Source organism: Chrysochloris asiatica, unplaced genomic scaffold (assembly GCF_000296735.1).
Source record: "Chrysochloris asiatica unplaced genomic scaffold, ChrAsi1.0 scaffold00004, whole genome shotgun sequence".
NCBI classification, from domain to species: Eukaryota; Metazoa; Chordata; class Mammalia; order Afrosoricida; family Chrysochloridae; genus Chrysochloris; species Chrysochloris asiatica.
The window spans coordinates 6,872,885-6,892,109 of NW_006408522.1; the positions used below are offsets into that span (position 1 = coordinate 6,872,885).

Here is a 19,225-nt window from a genome sequence, read left to right on the forward strand (position 1 = left end):
AGGCCAGTGATGACAGACAGTGTCAAGACGGGCCAGCCCAAGACACACTCCAGAAGACCATGAGGTCACAAGAGTTCTGGTTTGTCCTCTGCTCATCTGGACTGGGTCTCACGAGGGCTGAGACCACCTGCAATCCATCCTGTGAGCTACTCCGTGAGCGGCCCAGCTCGAGCCTGACTCAAGCCTTCTCACAGTACAGTGACAAGTGCATCCATCTGCCTCCTTCCCAGCCCAAACTCTTTGAAACGAGGCTGCAAAATCACCCAGTTCATAGAAGCAGATGCTGCAGCTTCCAGGGAAGGCTTTGTGGTCCAAGCTCAACCTCTAGTGGACACATGGTTACATGACAAAAGCACTCTGAGAGGCCTGTGAAGGTTAGGCTCAGAGCAGGTCCCTCCAGTTAGGAAGGCCGCCTGGCTCCTCAGCTCCGTGTCCATCGTATGTGGCAAGGAAACAAAGAGGTTGCTTGCAGATTTTATCCCGTGACATCTGAGCCTTCAAATGTGTGGAGAAACTTTCTACATAGCCCTGCTAATTCACTGAGAACACTACCATTTGTCATCGTTGGTAAAACTCTTCAACAATATAGCTGCCATTCAATGTCGCTCGATGTCATTTATATCTAAAGACTTACACAATTTTGACTACATTACATTTCAGCCCCCAATTATTATTACTTGTGTAAACTGAAAAAGTTATATGCCTTCTCTTTTCAAGAAAAAGATTTTACGTAACCAAATGGTTTCCTTTTGCCTGGAAAATGGCACAGCCCATCTCATCCAATGATTACAATTTGCTTCCATCAGACAAACATCTGCTCTGTTTCATCCTAACAATGTTTTCTCCAGCACCGTCATTATAATCTATAAACACCTTTGAGAGGTGACTAGAAATTTTTTCTTCATTTTTCTCATTTCCTCCTTACCTCTCATCCTCTTGTGCTCCCCTTTGTCTGTCCCCCTGTCCTCATGCCCAAGTCCCAATCATCGTGAATTCCCTCTTCCAGATTTTTCTGAGAAGATTCTAGAAGACTGGGACTTTTAGGTCACTGGCAGCCAGAATGGCCAAGTGAGAATACAGAAGCTGGGGCCCAGGAGAGCTAGAAACATGGAGTTTCCTCCCAGAGCCTGATTTGAAGACTTCTCAGTGGTGTGGTGGATGAAAGGGGGACCAGCTGTGGGGAGGACGGCTCTTTTTCTTCTTACCATTTCCTGAGCTGTTACTGCGATGGCTTTGGAATATTTAACCACAGTCGTCTGATAGTCAACGAATGTCCCCTTTGGTTCCGGAGGTGTACCTTCACCCAGCTACAGACGAAAGGAACAGAAACTAAAAGTCAAAAGCAGGTGGGAATGCGGACTGTACTTACAAACATTAGGAACCCTGAAAGAAGCAATGGTTAAAAACTCGGCTGCTGACAGGTTGGCAGTTCGAATCCATAAGCTCCTGTGTGGGAGACAAGGCTGAGTCTACATCCTTGGAGTGCATGGTGTGCTGTGTGACCCATCAAACTATCAACTTTAACTCGGTGCCAGATTCCCTCAGTTTCTTCATTAGGGAGACAGATGCTGATAGATCTTCTCATCACAGCCTGGGCTACTCAAATGAGGACTGAGATGTGGAGACACTAACTCAGCCCCTTTGGGGCATCAGGCAATGTGTGGGGTGCTTCCTAGGAGACATGGCACAAGTGCTGGTGTCAGAGGGAAGCTTAAGACATTCAGTCTAGTGGCCACTGACCACCACAAGGAACACGTGACCAGTCTGAAGAAAACTGAGACAAGACAAAAAGGTGAGGTTTTTGGGATTTCAAATTGAACTAGTTGAAAAAAACTTTCCTTTATTCTGAAATTATATCATTTTTGTGCCAACATGAACTGTCTTTTATGACATAATAGTGACAGTAGAAGACAGCACAGTTTTCATTGTTTTATTTCCTTCCTTTCCTTGGGTTAAAAAAATGGTTATCGGACCACGAAACCCCAAAGGTTGAGAACCACTAACCTCACTGAGGAGGAGTCCTGGTGTGGCACTGTGAGTTAATGCACTGGCCCACAAGGTTGGTTTGAACCACAAGGTTGGCAGTTCAAACCCACCAGCTGCTCCTCAGAAACCCTATACAAGGTTGCTATGAGTCAAACCGACTCCACGGCACTTAACAACAACAGCAACAACCTTACTGAATTTTTGTATTCTGTAGGTGGAAAAAACAAGGCTCGGTGAAGTTAGGAGATTTGTCCAAGGTGACTTCATATTAAAACCATAAATTCTAGTGACTGGATATGAAGAGAGACATTCTTAGCAAGAACCTCTACAAGAGAACAAAAGGGTGTCAAAGCTTGCATCCAAGTTAGAATCAACTCTGACCACATTTTTCTTCCAGTCACTGTCTTACAGAATTGTGAATGTTTCTAAGAGTAAGAGGAGAAATCAGAAAGTATTGCTATAGAAATCATAAAAACTTTAATACACAAAAATTACCAAAACGTAAAGTAATTGTTTCTTGACATTTTCTCCTTCTAGGACTTGATATTTCTGGAGGTGGGGCTTCCATATCTCTAACCCTTCCCTGAAGAAGGTTGGGCTCTTTGATTTACATCAAAACAACAATTTTGGCATCCTTGAGTGACTCAGATTGAATTTTGGGAACACAAAGAATGGCGGGTGGCTGAGTCAAGGTCTCCCAATGAAATAATCACAGCACAGACCTTTCTACCCGGCAGAATGAGCAAGTGCTCAGGCATGATGGGGAAAATATCCTTGCCTGTTTCTCACCAGTGTAGTTTTCCACTTTCTTAAAACTTCTTCCTAACAGTTCTCTGGAATCATCCTGTGTCCTTTAAGAAAATCTACCAAGATTACCTTTTTTCAAGCTTCTTACTGAGGATTGGATGAAGGTTTACAGAGCAGATCATCAGTATCACATCCCACACGTCATACACTTCCTGTCATCTGAATGGGGGCAATCCCCAAATCACCTCTCTGCAATCCTCAAAACAGTCATCATAACCTTCCAAGCTGACCTCTTGGATTGAACTGATCCAACAATTCCCCTTGGAAACCACTGTTTTCACTGAACCTTTTTTTGAAGGCACCCTAATGAGATGTAAGACAAGTGTATCACTGACAGAACTAGTCTGCAGTCAGCCACTGGTCACAGAAACATGTTTAATCATGATTTGTTTAGAGTTAGTCCAAGGACATATGAACTATAATCCTAGTACCAATACTTTTAACTAACCCTTATATATCTTTGTTCTAACCAAATAACTGAAACTTTGATAGAAAATATCAGTTTTCCAATGCCTTGCTACATCAGGACCCAAACCCAAACACCACACCATTGAGTTGATTCCGAGTCATAACAGACCTATAGAGCAGAATCAAGCTGCCCATAGGGTTTCTGACCTTTTAAGTCTTTATGGAAGCAGACTGCCTCATCTTTCTCCTGCAGAGCAGCTGGTGAGTTCGAACTACCTACCGTTCTGTTAGCAGCCCAATGCTTAGCCTACTGTACCACCAAAGGCCCTGAAATAACATTAATGACAAAGTTCTCCAGCAACAGGCAGGGTGTTAGATGGAGTACAAGGAACAGGAAAAAGTTGTAATAGGGTTCCTTGGGTGGATAAGAGTTTCAGGGTAGCAATGGAACCCTAGCTGTAGACTTGGCAGAGTATTTGGGGGGGGGGTGTATGGAGGGGGCACTTTGTTCCTGGTCTCCGTAGCTCATGTTGGCAGCAAGACCTAATTGTTGCTTTGAGGTAATACCAGACCTCTTTCCTAGCCCATCCAGAAGAATCCAATGAATCTGGAGCTGAGAGAACCACTGACATCAGGTGGTACAAGAGCTGCATTTCTGGCTGATATTCTGTCATAAGTATGACAGGTTCCAAAGTTCTGAACAAAAGATTTCAGGGATCTGACTTCCATCTTCCTGGGATTTATGGAACTCTTCTCTGTTAGGAGAGTCATTCTGAAAACTATCTTTCCCTAAGAAGAACAAGATGACCCTTTGAATTTCTAATGTGTACCAAGAGCCCTTTGGTTCCATTATTGAATATACCCTTGGTAGACACATGGTTCATTTTCAAAGCTCTGGTGTCCTCTTGTTCTGAAAACCAAACAGACTCACTGAGACATATCTAAGGGCCTTTTGAAAGAAGGGGATTTCATTCATTTGCTGCCAAACTGTCCAGATATGAAGCAGGAGAGACCCACACCAGAAAGTAATTGACTGCTTTGACAAGGCAGAGTCTGGGGTCTCTGAAGGGAGCCACGGCATACCCACCCAAACTGGTTACTTAATCAGGCAGATAATGACTGCAGAATGTTTAAGGATAATTATTCTAATTACAGTGCTATCTAGTTTCAGGCTATCATCTCTTTATGGAGATATGAACAACCAAACCTCTTTAAATTAGCAATTAAAGACCAATTATTATCCTGAAATATCATAGTAATGTATTCACAATCTGACAATGGACATTTCAAAACACAAACGATGTCTCAAATTTGTGGCTATGATATCCTGGGATGTCAATTAGATGCTGATGAACAATTGTTAATTCTAATGAATATCAAACTGACATGACAAGTGAAAGATTCCTTGGGGGCAGGAGCAGGAGATAAGGGAGGTAAAACTGTCTCTAATCCCATTTCCCCATCGAACGGACTAAACTGATGGGTCACTAAATGAGAAAATGCTAATCTTGTGATTTTTAAATTTCTTTTGTCTACAGGAGTTCACCAAGGGCTTTTCCACACACTATTCTCAGTGATTTTCCACATCTGGCTGTGTACTACAATCATGAAGAGAGTTTTTTCTTTTCCTCTTCATGAATCGAGTTTTGAAGTGTAAATAGAAATTCCTGGGTTCTACCCAATGGTGGTAGTGTGCCATGGAGTTGGTTCCTACTCATAGCGACCCTGTACAAGGTTTCCGAGGCTGTACATCTTTACGGAAGCAGAAAGCCTCACCTTTCTTCTGTGGAACTGCTAGTAGTTTCGAACTGTTGGCCTTGAGGTTAGCAGCCCAACTCGTAAACACTATGCTACCAGAGCTCCTTTTTCTACCCCATAGAGTTCCAATTAAGCAGGTCTGGGGTGGGGCCCAGTGATTCCAAGTAGCCATTCCACAGACCAGCACTTAGGAATCACTTCTTGATTTCATTCTGGACTGGTTCCCACAATGATCCCCACAAAAGGTAGACAGGTGAGGTAAATAATTGTTTGTGTTTTACAAACAAGAAAACCAATGATATTGTCTCCACCTCCATTTTTTTTTTTTCTCTCCCTTGTGTGAAATTGGAAGGGATGGTGTTTGTTAGACACATCTGTTAGACACAATACTGAACAGTTGCACAGTTAAAGAACCCTCAAGACAAAGAATGCTGTCTGTGTCAGCCTTGACTCTCAATCAGCTTCTTAGAGAAAAGTGTCTGGCGACCACGTCCAAGAGAGGCAGATAAGACAACAGAGTCAAAAACTGTTATGGATTGAAATGTGTACCCTTAAAATAGGAGCTAGAACCACGATCCCAGTGGATATAATCCTGTTTGGAAATAAGGTTTTTGTTTTATAAGTTAATGAGACCATATCAGTGTGTGGTGAGCTCTAAACCTAATCACTTCTGAGATATAAACAGAGCAGATTAGACATTGAGATGTGCACACACGGAGTGGGAGGAGACAGACATTTGAGCACCATCTACAAGGAATGCCCATCCAGAGCTACTCATAAGGAAGGAATTCATTTGCTGAGACTCTGCTGACTAATTTGATGTTGCTGTATTCAGTGTGGGCTTTAGCTTTCACAACTGAGCAAAGATACATTTTCTATCTCTAAAGCCCCTACTCGTGGTACCTCTGTTACAGCGGCATTGGAAAAAAAAGTAAAGGCCTGAGGCTGAGGGCCTGGGAGCTCAGACTCACCTTGCTCATGGCTTCTGCTATGGCGTCCACCATACCTCCTACCAGTCCCACCTCACTAGCTGCTTCATTCAGCGTCACCATAATGTCGTCCACGGCTTCCTTCATTAGCTGGGCAGCCTCCATGATGGCATCGTGCGTGTGTTGAGCCTGAGACGGGAACGGAAGAAGAAACATGTGCACTGCTTCTATAAGCAGACAACTATGGTACCGAGTCTCTTAATTGTCACTTCACTTTCTTTAAGAATAACCTTAGAAAGCAGAAGGCAAAACTATAGCCATGTCTCCTTTGTAAAAATTAAATGTGGAATTACCACTGTTGCTATGTGCTTATTGTATGGAACCACTGCTCCTATAGAATTATATGGCCCAGCAATTTCACTACTAGGTATGCATCCCAAAGAACTGAAACCAAAGACACAAGCTTGTACACATCTATGTTTACTGCATTCATTCACAGTAGCCAAAAGTATCCATTGACAGATGAATGGATAAGCAAAATGTGGTATATTGCTGTACAATAGGATATTTGTTGTTGTTATTCAGCCATAAAAAAGGAATGAAGTCTTGCTACATGCTACAATAGGGATGAACTTTGAAACACTATGCTAAGTGAAAAGAGGCCAGACATGAAGGACCACACATTATATGGTTTCATTGATATGAAATGTCCCAAAGTGGCAAATCCATAGAGACAGAAAGCAGATGGGTGGTTGCCAGGGGTTGAGGACAAAGGGAAGCTGGGGTCACTGCTTAATGAATATAGGGCTTTCTGTTGGAGATAGTTCAATGTTTTGGAACTAGATAGAGGTGTTAGTTGCACAACAATGTGAATGTACTATATGCCACTGAATTATTCACTTTAAAATGGTTAATTTAACGTTCTGTGATTTTCACCTCAATTAAACGCACACACACGCACACCCCTACATGCACACAATATATTCTATATTTTCCTTTCTTATTATATATGTACATTTGTTTGCAAAATAAGTAAAAATCAGAAAGATGCTGAAAAAGAGAAAGATCCCTCTACAATCAAGATGAACCTAAAACAGCAACATCAAACAAGCTCTTAGACATGAATCATTTTAGACGCTGCCATGTTCAAAGTAGTAGAAAGGGACTCCCGTGGATCCTAAATATACAAGGTATTGAATAAAAAATTAAGAAGAGAAAATGTGGTTACAACAAATGTATTCCTATTAGTTCTATTAGTCTAACACACTCTAATGCCTTTTTTTATAAATGTTGTTATTAAGTGCCATAGAGTTGGTTCCAACCTATAGTGACTCCTGTAGGGTTTCCAATGAGCAGTTGATAAGCTTGAACCACCAACCTTGCAGTTCAAACCAATTCACAGTCCAGCACATTAACCCACAGCGCCACCCACCAGGCCTTGTGTATTTAAGAGTGGCTTAGGGCAGCATTGGTAGAAATAGGAGAAATGAATCTGTAGGAGGCCTCACTGTGGACCTTGGCCATCAATGACCTCACCATGGGGTTGGAGGATGAACGCAGAGTCATCCAGGGAAAGTAGCACTGCGACAAAGCCCCCGGATGGCCTCCCGTGCTCCTAACACCACACACCTCAGAGAGGCTCTCAAAGCTGCGAAGGAGGGGCTTAGGACATGAACAGATGGAAGGATGGAAGGATGGTGTGCTGGGATCCCTGAAAAGCACCTCAATGGTAGCAAGATGTGGGGGGGAAAGAGCAAAGGGCCCTGGGGTCAGAAAAACCTGTGTTCGAGTTCTGGCGTCCACCTAAGTAGAATGCTCTGCAGTGAGATGCTGAAGAGACAAGGGCGCAAGCACGTTCTTATGCCTTTAGTTATGAGCATGACTGCAAACATGACTTTAGACGGTGACAACAAAAAATAATCTCAGGGCGCAAGGAGGAGCAAGAGTCTGCGAACCTCTACCAGACTGCTGTCCACCTTCTCCCACTTACTTCTCATGCCCTCCGTGGGACCAGGAGGCAGCAGCCACCTCGTCTACACCCATTTCCACTTCTCCCTGTCATGGAGTCTTGGATGCCACCTGGTTGGCCTCAAGCTCCACCCTCAGGCCTGAATCACCTCTCACCTTCTGCCTGCAGGGATGGGTCCATTTGTTTCCTCCTTTCTCCCCTCCATACAAATCCTATGTCTCTGTCAAGCCCCAACCAAAACCCACCTCCTCGCAGAGGCTGCTCTTGGACGACTTTGTCTGCATGTTCGCGTGTACTTCCTTATGAATTCCTCCAACCCTGAGCATCAACTCTGGAATCAGAGTCCTCAACAAGTAGACTATTTGTCCTCCCCTTGAGCCTCGGGGGCGGGCTGCCTCTGGAGTTGCCTTGATGAGGAGGTTGTGACAGCTGCAAGACTTATGAGCTGCGGCGATTGCTAGCTGCCTGGGAATCCACTCCAACGCCTGGGACTGGACAGCCGTGATCCATCATGAAAGAGTACCTGACAACCCCCCTCTTCCCCTGCCCACCTGCCTGCCCTGCTCCCTCTTTCTCTGGACACATGCCTTTGAAGGCCCACTTAAGAAGTTTGGCAAGACCACATAAACACAGATGGGGGTACCTGAGGAGCCCTAGCCGTTCCTAGCCCCAAATGTTTGCATCTTCTCAGCCCAAATACCAGATATGATGCTGATTCAAGTCCTAGCCACCATCTGATTACAACCTCTGGAGAAACTCTAGAAGAATCATCAAGTTGAACTCAATCTGCAGAGCCATGAGATCAGAAAAAAAAATGTTTCCTTGTGGTTTGTTTGGAGCAACAGTTAATGAAAAACTCTCCTGAGAAGGGCTCCTAAACCCAGCTGTGGGCCCCAGGAAGACTTCTCCGAGGGGGTGGCTGAAGGAAAGATCCCTGTAGACAGACAGCACAAGAAAGGGGATGAGACGCAAGCTTCCAAACTGAGCAAGCAGCCCATACAAAGGTCCGGGATGAGAGGAGTGCAGATCGTGAACAGTCAAAAAAAATGTAAAATGTCCCCAAATGGCACAAAGCTCTGCCAACCTTCTGTAACAACTCAATCATGCCAGCCCCATTTCTAACCACACCACGTGTTCTTGGCAGAATTTCCTCTGCTTCTTTCTGGAACCACAGTGTTTACAGGAAATTAAGGATTTGACTTAGCCACCTAGGGGAGGGAGGCTAAGGTAAGGGCTGAGACGTCAGACTTGCTTATTTTTAGTTTCAAAGATTTATTCACAAGGATAATCTCTATAGTCCATTGGTGCCAATTTCTCCTCTGGAGAATCATTTAGAAATAAATGGAGCAATCTGTTTTTAGGCTACTAGATAGAGCTAAGGGGACATGGCTTGGAGAACGTGAGACGGGGACGTGGCCAGCCCTCTCTGTCACATTCACTCAGGGTCGCTGGTCATGTTCACTTGGTCATGATGATGCACTCTGGCTCTCCTCCAGCTCATCAGGAGGCAAATGACTGCACACACCCGCATGCTGGTAAGAAGCCAAGGGTCAGCGTGTGTTGCATACAACTCAGGAGCCAGCCCTGGGCCTAAAGTGACACTGCAGACCAGCTTTAAAGCCTATGTTCTTCCATCATGGGTCAAGCTTTTCATCATTTTACACATAATATTTCAGCCTGTGGCAGATGGGGACCCAGGATACAAATAATTTCTTATCACACCACAACAGCAACTGCAAAGTTAGCTGCTAACATTAAAGAGGGCCTCTGCTGTGCTGGTCACTTTTGTGTGTATCTCATATTGTCCTGCTGGACAATCTCCCCATCCAGAGACTAGCGGCAGCCACCATCTGGAAATGGGAACTTAAGCATTAGAACTTACAGACTTAGTAGACTCAAATTGCCACAGTCAAACCAGATGGCTGCCAGTCAAGCTATGCTACTATTTCAAGGGAAATCAAGTATGTAGTTATTCTGAGTCTCAAGTAACTCAACAACACATAACAACGATGACTAAACAGTGCTAGCCCTACCTATCTGCGAGTTCGTCGTACTGTGACGGTTTGTGTGTTGCTGTGATGCTGGGGGCTATGCTACCAGTGTATTGTCCATGGCAGGCACTTTTCAGGGGAGCTTCCAGACAAAGACAGACCAGGGGAAAAGGACTGGTGATCTACAGCAGAAACACAGCCAACGACAACCCTGTGGGTTACACCGGAACAACGCCTGGCTCAGTTGCTTTGGAGAAGTCAGTCACTAGAGGAGGACATCTGTTTGGTGAAGGAGAGGTCTAGCAAGGGCGAGGGAGATCTTTGATGAATCGGTATGGCACAAAAGCGGCAGTGGTAGACTTTTACAAGTCGCTGATTGTGAGCACAGTGCAGAACTGGGCAGTGTTTCCTTCTCTTGTACGTGGAGTTACCATGAGTCAGAGACTGTTCAATGGCAGCTAACAACCTACCTCAAAACAGGTAATATCTCATTTACAACAGAGTCGTCTCAGCCTGTCCCTCCAAACACGGTGTTTGCAAATGAGCCAAAGCCACCGCATGGTGAAGTGAGGAGCCTCAGGTACCTGCTCTGTACCATTGGCTAGAGGCCGCTTGCTCGATGCCCTCCCTCCACATCCTGGCAACCACTGACCCCAGCTCTCTTTGGCTCTGTCTCCCACTGCCGCTCCCACTTGCCCACAGAACGTGCTGCCCATTCACAGTCCTCACATTTGTCCCTTAGAGTTCTTGTTAAGTGCCGTCAAGTCATAGTGTGCCTGTAGAGGGTTTCCGGAGAGGGGTTATGGCTCAACCAGCAGCTCGAGGGCAGATGAGCCAGACCTGGGACCACAGCCAGGCCCTGACCCACCTCAGTGGGAGACAACCCTTCAAAGGATCCAAGACACCCTTTGCAGGTGAGACGCTTAGAAAGTCAGAGATGATAAACAATAACGCTTATGAATGATTTAGATGATAAAACAGGATTTCAAGCAGCAGCAGCAGCTGTATGCATCATCGGGAGTGGTCACACTGACAATCCACAGGAAGCAATAAGATGTCTTCACACACGACACCTTCTGAGATGAGCAATATGCTGATCATGGGTGATGGTAAGAACACCTCAACGTCTGAGGGATGAGGCAGAGCAAACTGCTAATTGAGGTTGATGGCTGATTTCAACATGTACCAGTTAGTTACTCAGCACAGAAAGAGGAGAACACAAAATGTATGAACTGCTTCATTTTGATGATAGAAGTCTAAAACGTGGCATGCCCCAGAGAGAGCATTTCATGCAAATACGTTTTCCTGTATACAGAAGGTGGAATGGAAGGCATGCCTGTCTGTAAACTGCACTTAGAACAACTGTTGGTGACGTGAAGATACAGCAATTCTTTGCATTCACATTTAGAGAAGGTGCGTCTGGAGGGAGAGGTGAGGGCTACGTCCTATGTACCTGCTCACCCATATGGCTTACCCTTCATGACTGAACTACTGTCTGCTTTTCATTTTCTGTTGATCCCTGTGTCTTCAGTAATAGAAGGCCTACTGAAATCAAGGAGAACAATGATTTGAGGTAATGTGGACTTTGGTGCAATGATGTGGGACCCCCACATTCCAAGTGGACTCTTGGTAGGACTGGTGGGGTGAGGACTGTCCCTGCCAGAGAGGCTACCTGTGTTCCCCTGGTACTTTGTGGTTAAGAGTACTCACCCAATCCTGACTTCACATCCACTTGAGATCTTGGACAACTTAAGCACTCACAGTCTCAACTTCCATATCTGTAAAATGGGAAGCTACCTACTCACTGAGTTTTTATGAGTATTAAATAAGGTGAAGATATAGGAGCTCTGGTAGCGTAGTGGTTACGAATCAGGCTGTGAACCGCAAGGTCAACAGTTCTACCAGCTGTTTCATGGGAGAAAGATGAGGCTTTCTGCTCCTATAAAGATTTACAGCCTCAGAAACCCTGTACAGGGTCACTATGGGTCAGAACTGACTTGATGGCACTTAACAACAACAACATAGGTGAAACAGAGTCAGCACTCAATAGCTATTAGCTATCAAGTGGCATGGAGTCCTAGTGTGGCGCAGTGAGTTAATGTGCTGGGGTGCAACGTAGATATGAACTGCAAGGTTGATGGTTCAAGCTCACTAGCTGCTCCTTGGAAACCCTATACATGGTTGCTATGGGTCGGAACTGACTCAAAGGCACTTCACAACAACATAGGGTGGTACAGGATCAGGCAGTGCTTTACCCGTTGTGCAGATGGTTGCTATGAGTCAGAATCGACTTGACAGCACCAAACAACAATGAAATCCCACCTGGTCAGACTGTCATATAGTGGTCACTCATGTTGCTGTGATGCTAGGAGCTATACCAACAGGGTGTACCAATAGGGTCACTCAGGGTGGATAGGTTCCAGTGAAGCGTCCACACTAAGACCGACTAGAAGTCCTGGCGATCTGTTTCTGAAAATTAGCCAGTAGAAACCCTCATGGCTCACTACAGAACACTGTTGGACTTAGAGCTGAAGATGAGCCCAAAGATATGAACAATTATGAAGACAGAGCAGAGCTGACTGATGCTGTCTTTAGTTACACGTAAGGTCACTATGAGTTGAAATGACAAACATAACTAACATGGAATCACTATTGGATGATTCAGACTCAACCCAGCGTCTCCCCTGCTATATTCCCAGCCAATGAATTAAAGACATTAGAGATGCAACATAGCTTGCAAGAAGGACCCCTGGTCCTTGAGCTGTTAACTGAAAAGTAGGTGGTTTGACTCCACCAGCTGCTCTGTTGGACAAAGATGAGGCAATCTGCTTGCATGGAAAGATTTACAACCTGGAAAATGACAAGGGGCAGTTCTCTGTGTGCTGAATGAAGGGTCACTGTAAGCTGGAATTGCTTTCATAGCCGTGGATCTGATTTTTTGAGATATAGCTTGCAAATGAGGATCATATACCAATCTTTACAGTCTGTGTTCCCTTGTGTCATTGGCTGCTTCAGTGAGGCCCCATGAATTAAGATGAGATGGATCACACGATGCCAGCTGCTTGAAAGTTCTAACAACAGGAGGAGCCTTCAACTTCCTCTCCAGGTACCAGAGCACTCACAACACAAGGTGCACAGTTGTTTCCTAAGTCAGACAATTACTCTGACACAAATGTCATCCCTGAGCGACAAAGATGTACTGTCATCATGCTAAAGAAATAGCCCACTTGCACAATGTTTAAGTGTGATTTTCCTATTAACCTATCACTCCCCAAGCAACCGAAGCAAATGCCACAGGTGAACTCTAGTACCAGAAACGGAAATGACATTCCCCTGGAAACAACAGAGCCTTCCTTTGTGTAAGTCAGGTTTCAGCACGGAGCAAGTGCCCAGCAGGTATTCATATTACAGCTTTTATCCCTAAAATCATCACACAGTGTGAACTTCCTCCCAGAATACACTCGCCTACACATTCTGTCAAAGGAAAAAGAATTTATAAATGAACCTCTTGTTTTTCCTCTTAATGATCATTGAGAAGGCCGATTACTCCCCAGCTCATAGCAAACAGGCTGCTCAAAGGTCAATTTATAGCAATCAATGAACACAGAATGAACCAAAATCAACACCTGACTCCTAGCAAGTCCAACAAACAGAAAAAGAGAAGCAAAAAAAAAAAAAAAAAAGAACAAAACCCGTATTAAAAAGAAATAATAGACTGGAGCAGAAAATAATGAAAAGAGAAAACACAAAATCAATTGAAAGACTCAATAAGACCAGAAGTAAGTACTTTGAAAGGATTAATAAAATTGACAAGACACCGGCCAAATTAACAAAGGAAAAGAGGGAGAAGATGTAAATAACAGAATTAAGAAATGAAATTAGCAATGTCATAACAGAACCAAAAGAAATAAAAAGGATAATTCCATAGTACCATGAAGAACTGGACTGCAACTAATTGGAAAGCCTAGAAAAAAATGGACACATTTCTAGAAGCACTACCTACTTAAATTAACACAGCCTAAGGTATCAAATTTGAACTGGACTCACAACAAAAGAAGAAATTGACAAATGTCATTAAAAATTTCCAACCAAAACAAATGCCCTGGCCAAGATGGCTTCTCTGGAGTATTCGATAGACCATCAATAGAAGAATGCTTAAACTATGGTACAAACACACACTGTAATACTATGCAATGTTAAACAGTAATGATGAATTCACAACATGGATAAGCCTGGCAGATATTATGCTGAGTGAAATAAGCCAGTCACAAAAGAACAAACAGCGTGTTGTTTTTGTTGTTAGGTACTATTGAGTCAGTTATAGCTCAGGGTAACCCTCTATTAGGTTTCCAAAGCTGTAAATCTTTGCAGGAGCAGAAAGCCTTGTCTCTCTCCTGTGGAGAGTCTGGTGGGCTTGAACTGCCAACCTTGTGGTTAGTAGTCCAGTGCTTATCCTGCAGAGCCACCGAACTTCCACATATTGTATGAGACCACAATTGTGAAAAGTCAGAGAGAAACATTTTCTGATGGTTAGCAGGGATGGGAGGGGTAGGAGGGAAAATCCCTAATGAGCTAGTAGACCTGTATGTTAACTCGGGTGAAGAAGAGGGGATATACAATAAAGGGAAGGGTCAGCACAACATGACCAAGGCAAAGAAAGACAGTCCAGTCGGAGGTACACAAGAGTACAGGGCAACAGTGGTAAAGGCTTTTACATACACCTTACTGAAATAACAGTAATTATCAACCAATAATTTACAAGTGAATGCACAGACAGACTTGTAAGTTGAACAAGTGTGAGATGGCATATAGAATACACCCATGAAGATATATAGGTGTGGCAGAGGATTTTCTACATACATATTTGTAGGTGCTGCAAATATATACAATTGTGTATACAGTAGAGCATACATGGGGCAAAGTTATGCAAACTTCTTTGTTGTTGTTGTTAAGTGCCGTCGAGTCGGTTCCGACCCATAGCGACCCTGTACAGGGTTTCCGAGGGTGCAAACTTCTTAGCCATGACCAAATACCTTGAAGGACTGAGTCATTAGTCTTGAGACCTTAGGAACATAGTCTTGGGAGACATCTAGGTCAACTGGCATAGTCCCAAAAAGGCAACGCTCTACATCCAACTTTAGGCTAATACCAACTGGGGACTTAAGTCTGCCAAGGCTATCTAAGATGGAACCTGTCTCGTCTGGAGCTAAGAAGAGTGAAGAATATAAAAGACTCCAGGAAAAACAGTCCAAAGGACGAGTGGACCACGTGAGCCACAGTCTCCACTAGCCTGAGACCAGAAGAACGAGATGTTGCCTGCTTACCACTACAGACTGTTCAGATTATGATCACAATACAAAGTCTCAGACAGAATGGGAGAAAAATCTAAAACAAAGCAATCCCATTAAAATAAAAACAACAACAACAAAAAACATACTCACTGGTAGAATCCCTGTGTCTATGACCTTTAGGCACCTTTCCCACCTAGAACTAAACCACACCCCTGGGGATCATCTTGCAGCCAAACAGAACACAGGCCTATAAAGTAAACAGTAACACCCATTAGGAACATATTCCCCAGAATCATTAATCATACGAGTAGGCAGCATTTGCCAAAAATAAAATTTAGAAACAGGCAGGAGAGGTGGGCAAATGGAAACAGTGAACTAGAAGAGGAAGTAGGAAGTGTTGTTGCACTGAGGGATTGCAACTAATGTCATGAAACAAAACGTGTATAGACTGTTGAATGGGAAATGGATTTTCTCTGTAAACTTTCACCCAAATGCTCAAAACAAAACAAAACAAGATTCTGAAATCAAATGCCACCAAGCAAGAAATGACGCTGTTCTTTCCCTGGAGGGACACAATACAGCAGCAGGAATGTGTGATGGTTTCTTAGTGGCCATGAGTGAAACCCCAACATCCCGGAACTGTACCTTTGGGTTCCCGCCACCTTCTTTGGCTGCGTACAACATCTGCAGGGCAGACTCGGCAAGTGTTTTGGTCTGGTCCAGTACTGTCATCTGCTGCTGATGGTCAAGAATCTTGGATGCAACACCAACTGCAGCCAAAATCAAGGGTTCAAAATAGCTCGCCAGCTGTGTGACCTTTCAAGGGAAAAATCAGAGCTGCAATAAGTAAGTGTACCAGTGGCTGGGAGGCACCTCTGGCTGGAGCGGGCTGAGAAAGGGATGATGACTCACAGGGAGACGCAGACATCTGCTACCATTTACTTTTGAAAGTACTTGCTAATGAACAAACCCTTGCTGGGTTTTTACTTCCTTTGGGAACATGTACATGGCAGAAGTGTCTAGAAACCCACTCCAAATCAGAGTTAGCTGTGAGAACCAAATTCAACTGTACAAACTGGTTTTGCAAATAAAATGTGCTTTAAAGAACCAATGACAAGCATCTTACAAACTCAGAGGGAAGGGGCACTAGAACACGACTGTGGGGAAGGGGAGGTGAATCATAATCTCTGGGGAAGCGTATCCCATTGCCTTCTGCCCCACAAATGATGAACATTTCAACCAAGTCCTAGATAGGGGATTAAAGCAACAATACTATCACATCAGTTTAGATGATTTGTCCATGATGAGCCCATTCTGGGGGAACTTAAGGCAGTTAAACTTCACTTCCTTGGGGGATAGAGTACCTAAACATATCATTTGGAATTTTTCTGCATGAGCAATTTGTGTCTTTTCACCCATTTATTTCACCATCCAGCCATTTAGTTATATCGGTGTGAACTAATATTTTTATATGACCTAATCTTATTTGCCCACGTTGTGCAAATTGACACAAATGATACAATTGCATTCTTTTGATGCTACCCACTGACACAGGAATTAAACTTCCAATATTATCTGCACAGACAAGGATAACGTCCTCTAAGAAGTCTAGAAATACTTTCTTATAAAATTCCTGCCGAAACTGCTGGAATGTCAAGTTTTTTTGTCAAACTCAGTTTCCTTGTCTCTTAGTCTCTCAGTGCTGCTATGATATTAAATACACGATTCTAAACTGTTTTCTCATAATTCAGGAGACAAGACAGCTAGTCTAAAATTCAGGGCTTCTGTTCCAGGAGAAGGTTCTCTCTCTGACCGCTCTAGGGGGAAATCCTGGTCTCCAATTCTCTGGCACTCTTCTTGGCTTTCCTTGGTTCTTTGGTGATCTATACTTGGCTTCCATCTTTTCTTCACTTGTGCTTTCCGGCTTCTGTGCCTAATCTACTCTTTACATCTCAACCATGATTAGGTGTAAGACACATCCTATACTGATAGGACCTCATTAATATGATAAAGCAAGCCCTATTTCTAACCAAGATTACACTCATAGGTACAACACAGCACCCTAATTTTGTGAAACCCAATTCAATCCTAACACCATGGGATAGACAGCAGGGCAGGTGCCCAGCTTTCTCCAAACGCTCTCCACAGAGGTGGACAAGCCCTTCTCTCATTATCAAGGAATTAGCTGAACCATGGAATTTGCCATGGAGGAGGCAGAGAGGCATTGATTGTTTTAAATCTCAAAAACCCCACCTCAGTCAGAATCAGCAGTAAGATTAGTGGGCCCTGAAGCTATTCTATAAATAAAAAAGAGCAATATTGATTTTTAAAAAATCGATAGCTGCAGAAAAGATTTTGGCCGCTGGATTTCCTGATCTGCACATAAATACTGACAGTTGCTATGATAAATGCAAGGAAACCCTGGACGTTGGGAAAAATCCAATTTTGGGCCTCTCCTTGCTAAGGCACAGGATACAGGTCAAGCCAACTGTTTAAAGAATTTGCAAAATGAACCCCAAACAGTCAAAACATCATTTGGCACTTAAAAACTGTGGATAGCTCCTCAGAAGAGGCCGCTTAAGAAGACATTGGTCATCCACAGGTGACATTTGCAAAGATTGCCTTCCTCATTTATAAGGACAAATGCAAATTTAAAATGCTGTTGATGTCAAGTTTGCCTCCAATTCATGGCAACCACAGGCACAATGGAATGACATGTTACCCAGTCCTGTGCCAACCTCACGAACCATCTTGTAGATCAGACAATTGTGATCCATAAGATTTTTCTTGGCTGATTTTTGGGAAGTAGATTGCCAAGTCCTTTCTTCCTAGTCTTCTATGTCTTAAAAGTAAAAACCCTGTACAGGGTAGTTATGAGTTGGAACCAGCTCAAAGGCACAGAGCAGCAGCAGCAGCAGCAGCAGCAATCAACAGGATGCTGGGGAGGAGGAGTTTCAAGACCTGAATTGCGAGCCTTCATGAACTTCTCAAATCATTCCATCTTCTCATGTCATTGACGTTTCTGATACCTGAATGCCTTGGCCAGGATCCGATGCTTCACCTGATTCAGTACCCAGGATGGTCCGGATCTTGTGAATTTGGCTAGGTTCCAGAGTCCACTGTATCTACAGTCCATAGGACCCAGTACAGGCCCTCAATTTTCGGAATCAGGGCTCAGTCTGGGCCAACAATCAGACCTACCAGCCATACCTCCAGGTATAAGACCAACAGTTCATCCACCAGGAACCACAGTGGCTACATGTGCATATTGGGTCCTTGATGTGGTAAGGTAAGGGAGCCTGCTCCCTGTGGGCCTCAGGACCACCAGCACTGCCCGTCATGTTGGGAGCAGGGCAGGAAGAGAGTCCTGTACTCCCTTTTGAAAGGTGAGAATTCTTTGACTGAACCACTGTTGTTAAGTGCCATTGAGTTGGTTCCGACTCACAGCGATCCTGCATAGGGTTTCCGAGGAGCAATTGGTGGGTTTGAACTGCTGACCTTGTGGTACCAAGTCCAAGGTGATTCCTACAGTGCCAACCACTAGTGCTCTTTTAAATGACAAAGAACTCACTGCTACTGAGTTGGTTCTGACTCATAGCAACTGTACAAGACAGAGAAGAACTGCTCTATAGAACTTCCTAGCGGAAATGGTTCCGGAAGTGACTGCCATGTCTTCTGCCCACAGAGATGCTGATGGGTTGGAACTGCTGACCTTCCGAGTGCTGAACCACCACGGTTCCTTCCAATTAAAAACAAGCTTCTGACTTGTTAAACTGCTTCTGACTCACAGCGACAGCTGACAGCCGTACTTACTTGTAATTGTAGCTCTTTCTCTGTGTCTTTAAAAAGTATGCAAATCAAGGATCTCACCTCAAGATATCATTTCTTTTGAAATAGGAGGTTCACACCTCTCTTTAGAGTTCTGGGTGTAAAAGAGCAAACCTTCAAGTGGTGCCAGGCTCCCAACTACAGGCTTACTGATGGCCATACAGACAAGAGGAAATCAGCAACTTCATCTTCAAAACAAAAGACAAAAAGGGGGGTGTACCGGCTTAGCCTTACAGAAGATTAAGATTCCTTTTAATT

The 19,225-nt window shown here is 44.0% G+C and overlaps 1 protein-coding gene across 1 annotated transcript in view; it reads right to left on the bottom strand.

Annotated features, from left to right (window-relative positions):
* TLN2 (talin 2) overlaps positions 1–19,225 on the bottom strand; it is a 229,757-nt gene that overhangs the window by 65,308 nt on the left and 145,224 nt on the right. Inside the window, exons 39-41 of the mRNA XM_006831575.1 lie at positions 15,785–15,955; positions 5,931–6,077; positions 1,206–1,307 (exon numbers count right to left, since the gene is read on the bottom strand). Of these exons, the coding sequence (XP_006831638.1) occupies positions 1,206–1,307; positions 5,931–6,077; positions 15,785–15,955 (420 nt within the window). The remainder of the gene's footprint in view (positions 1–1,205; positions 1,308–5,930; positions 6,078–15,784; positions 15,956–19,225) is intronic.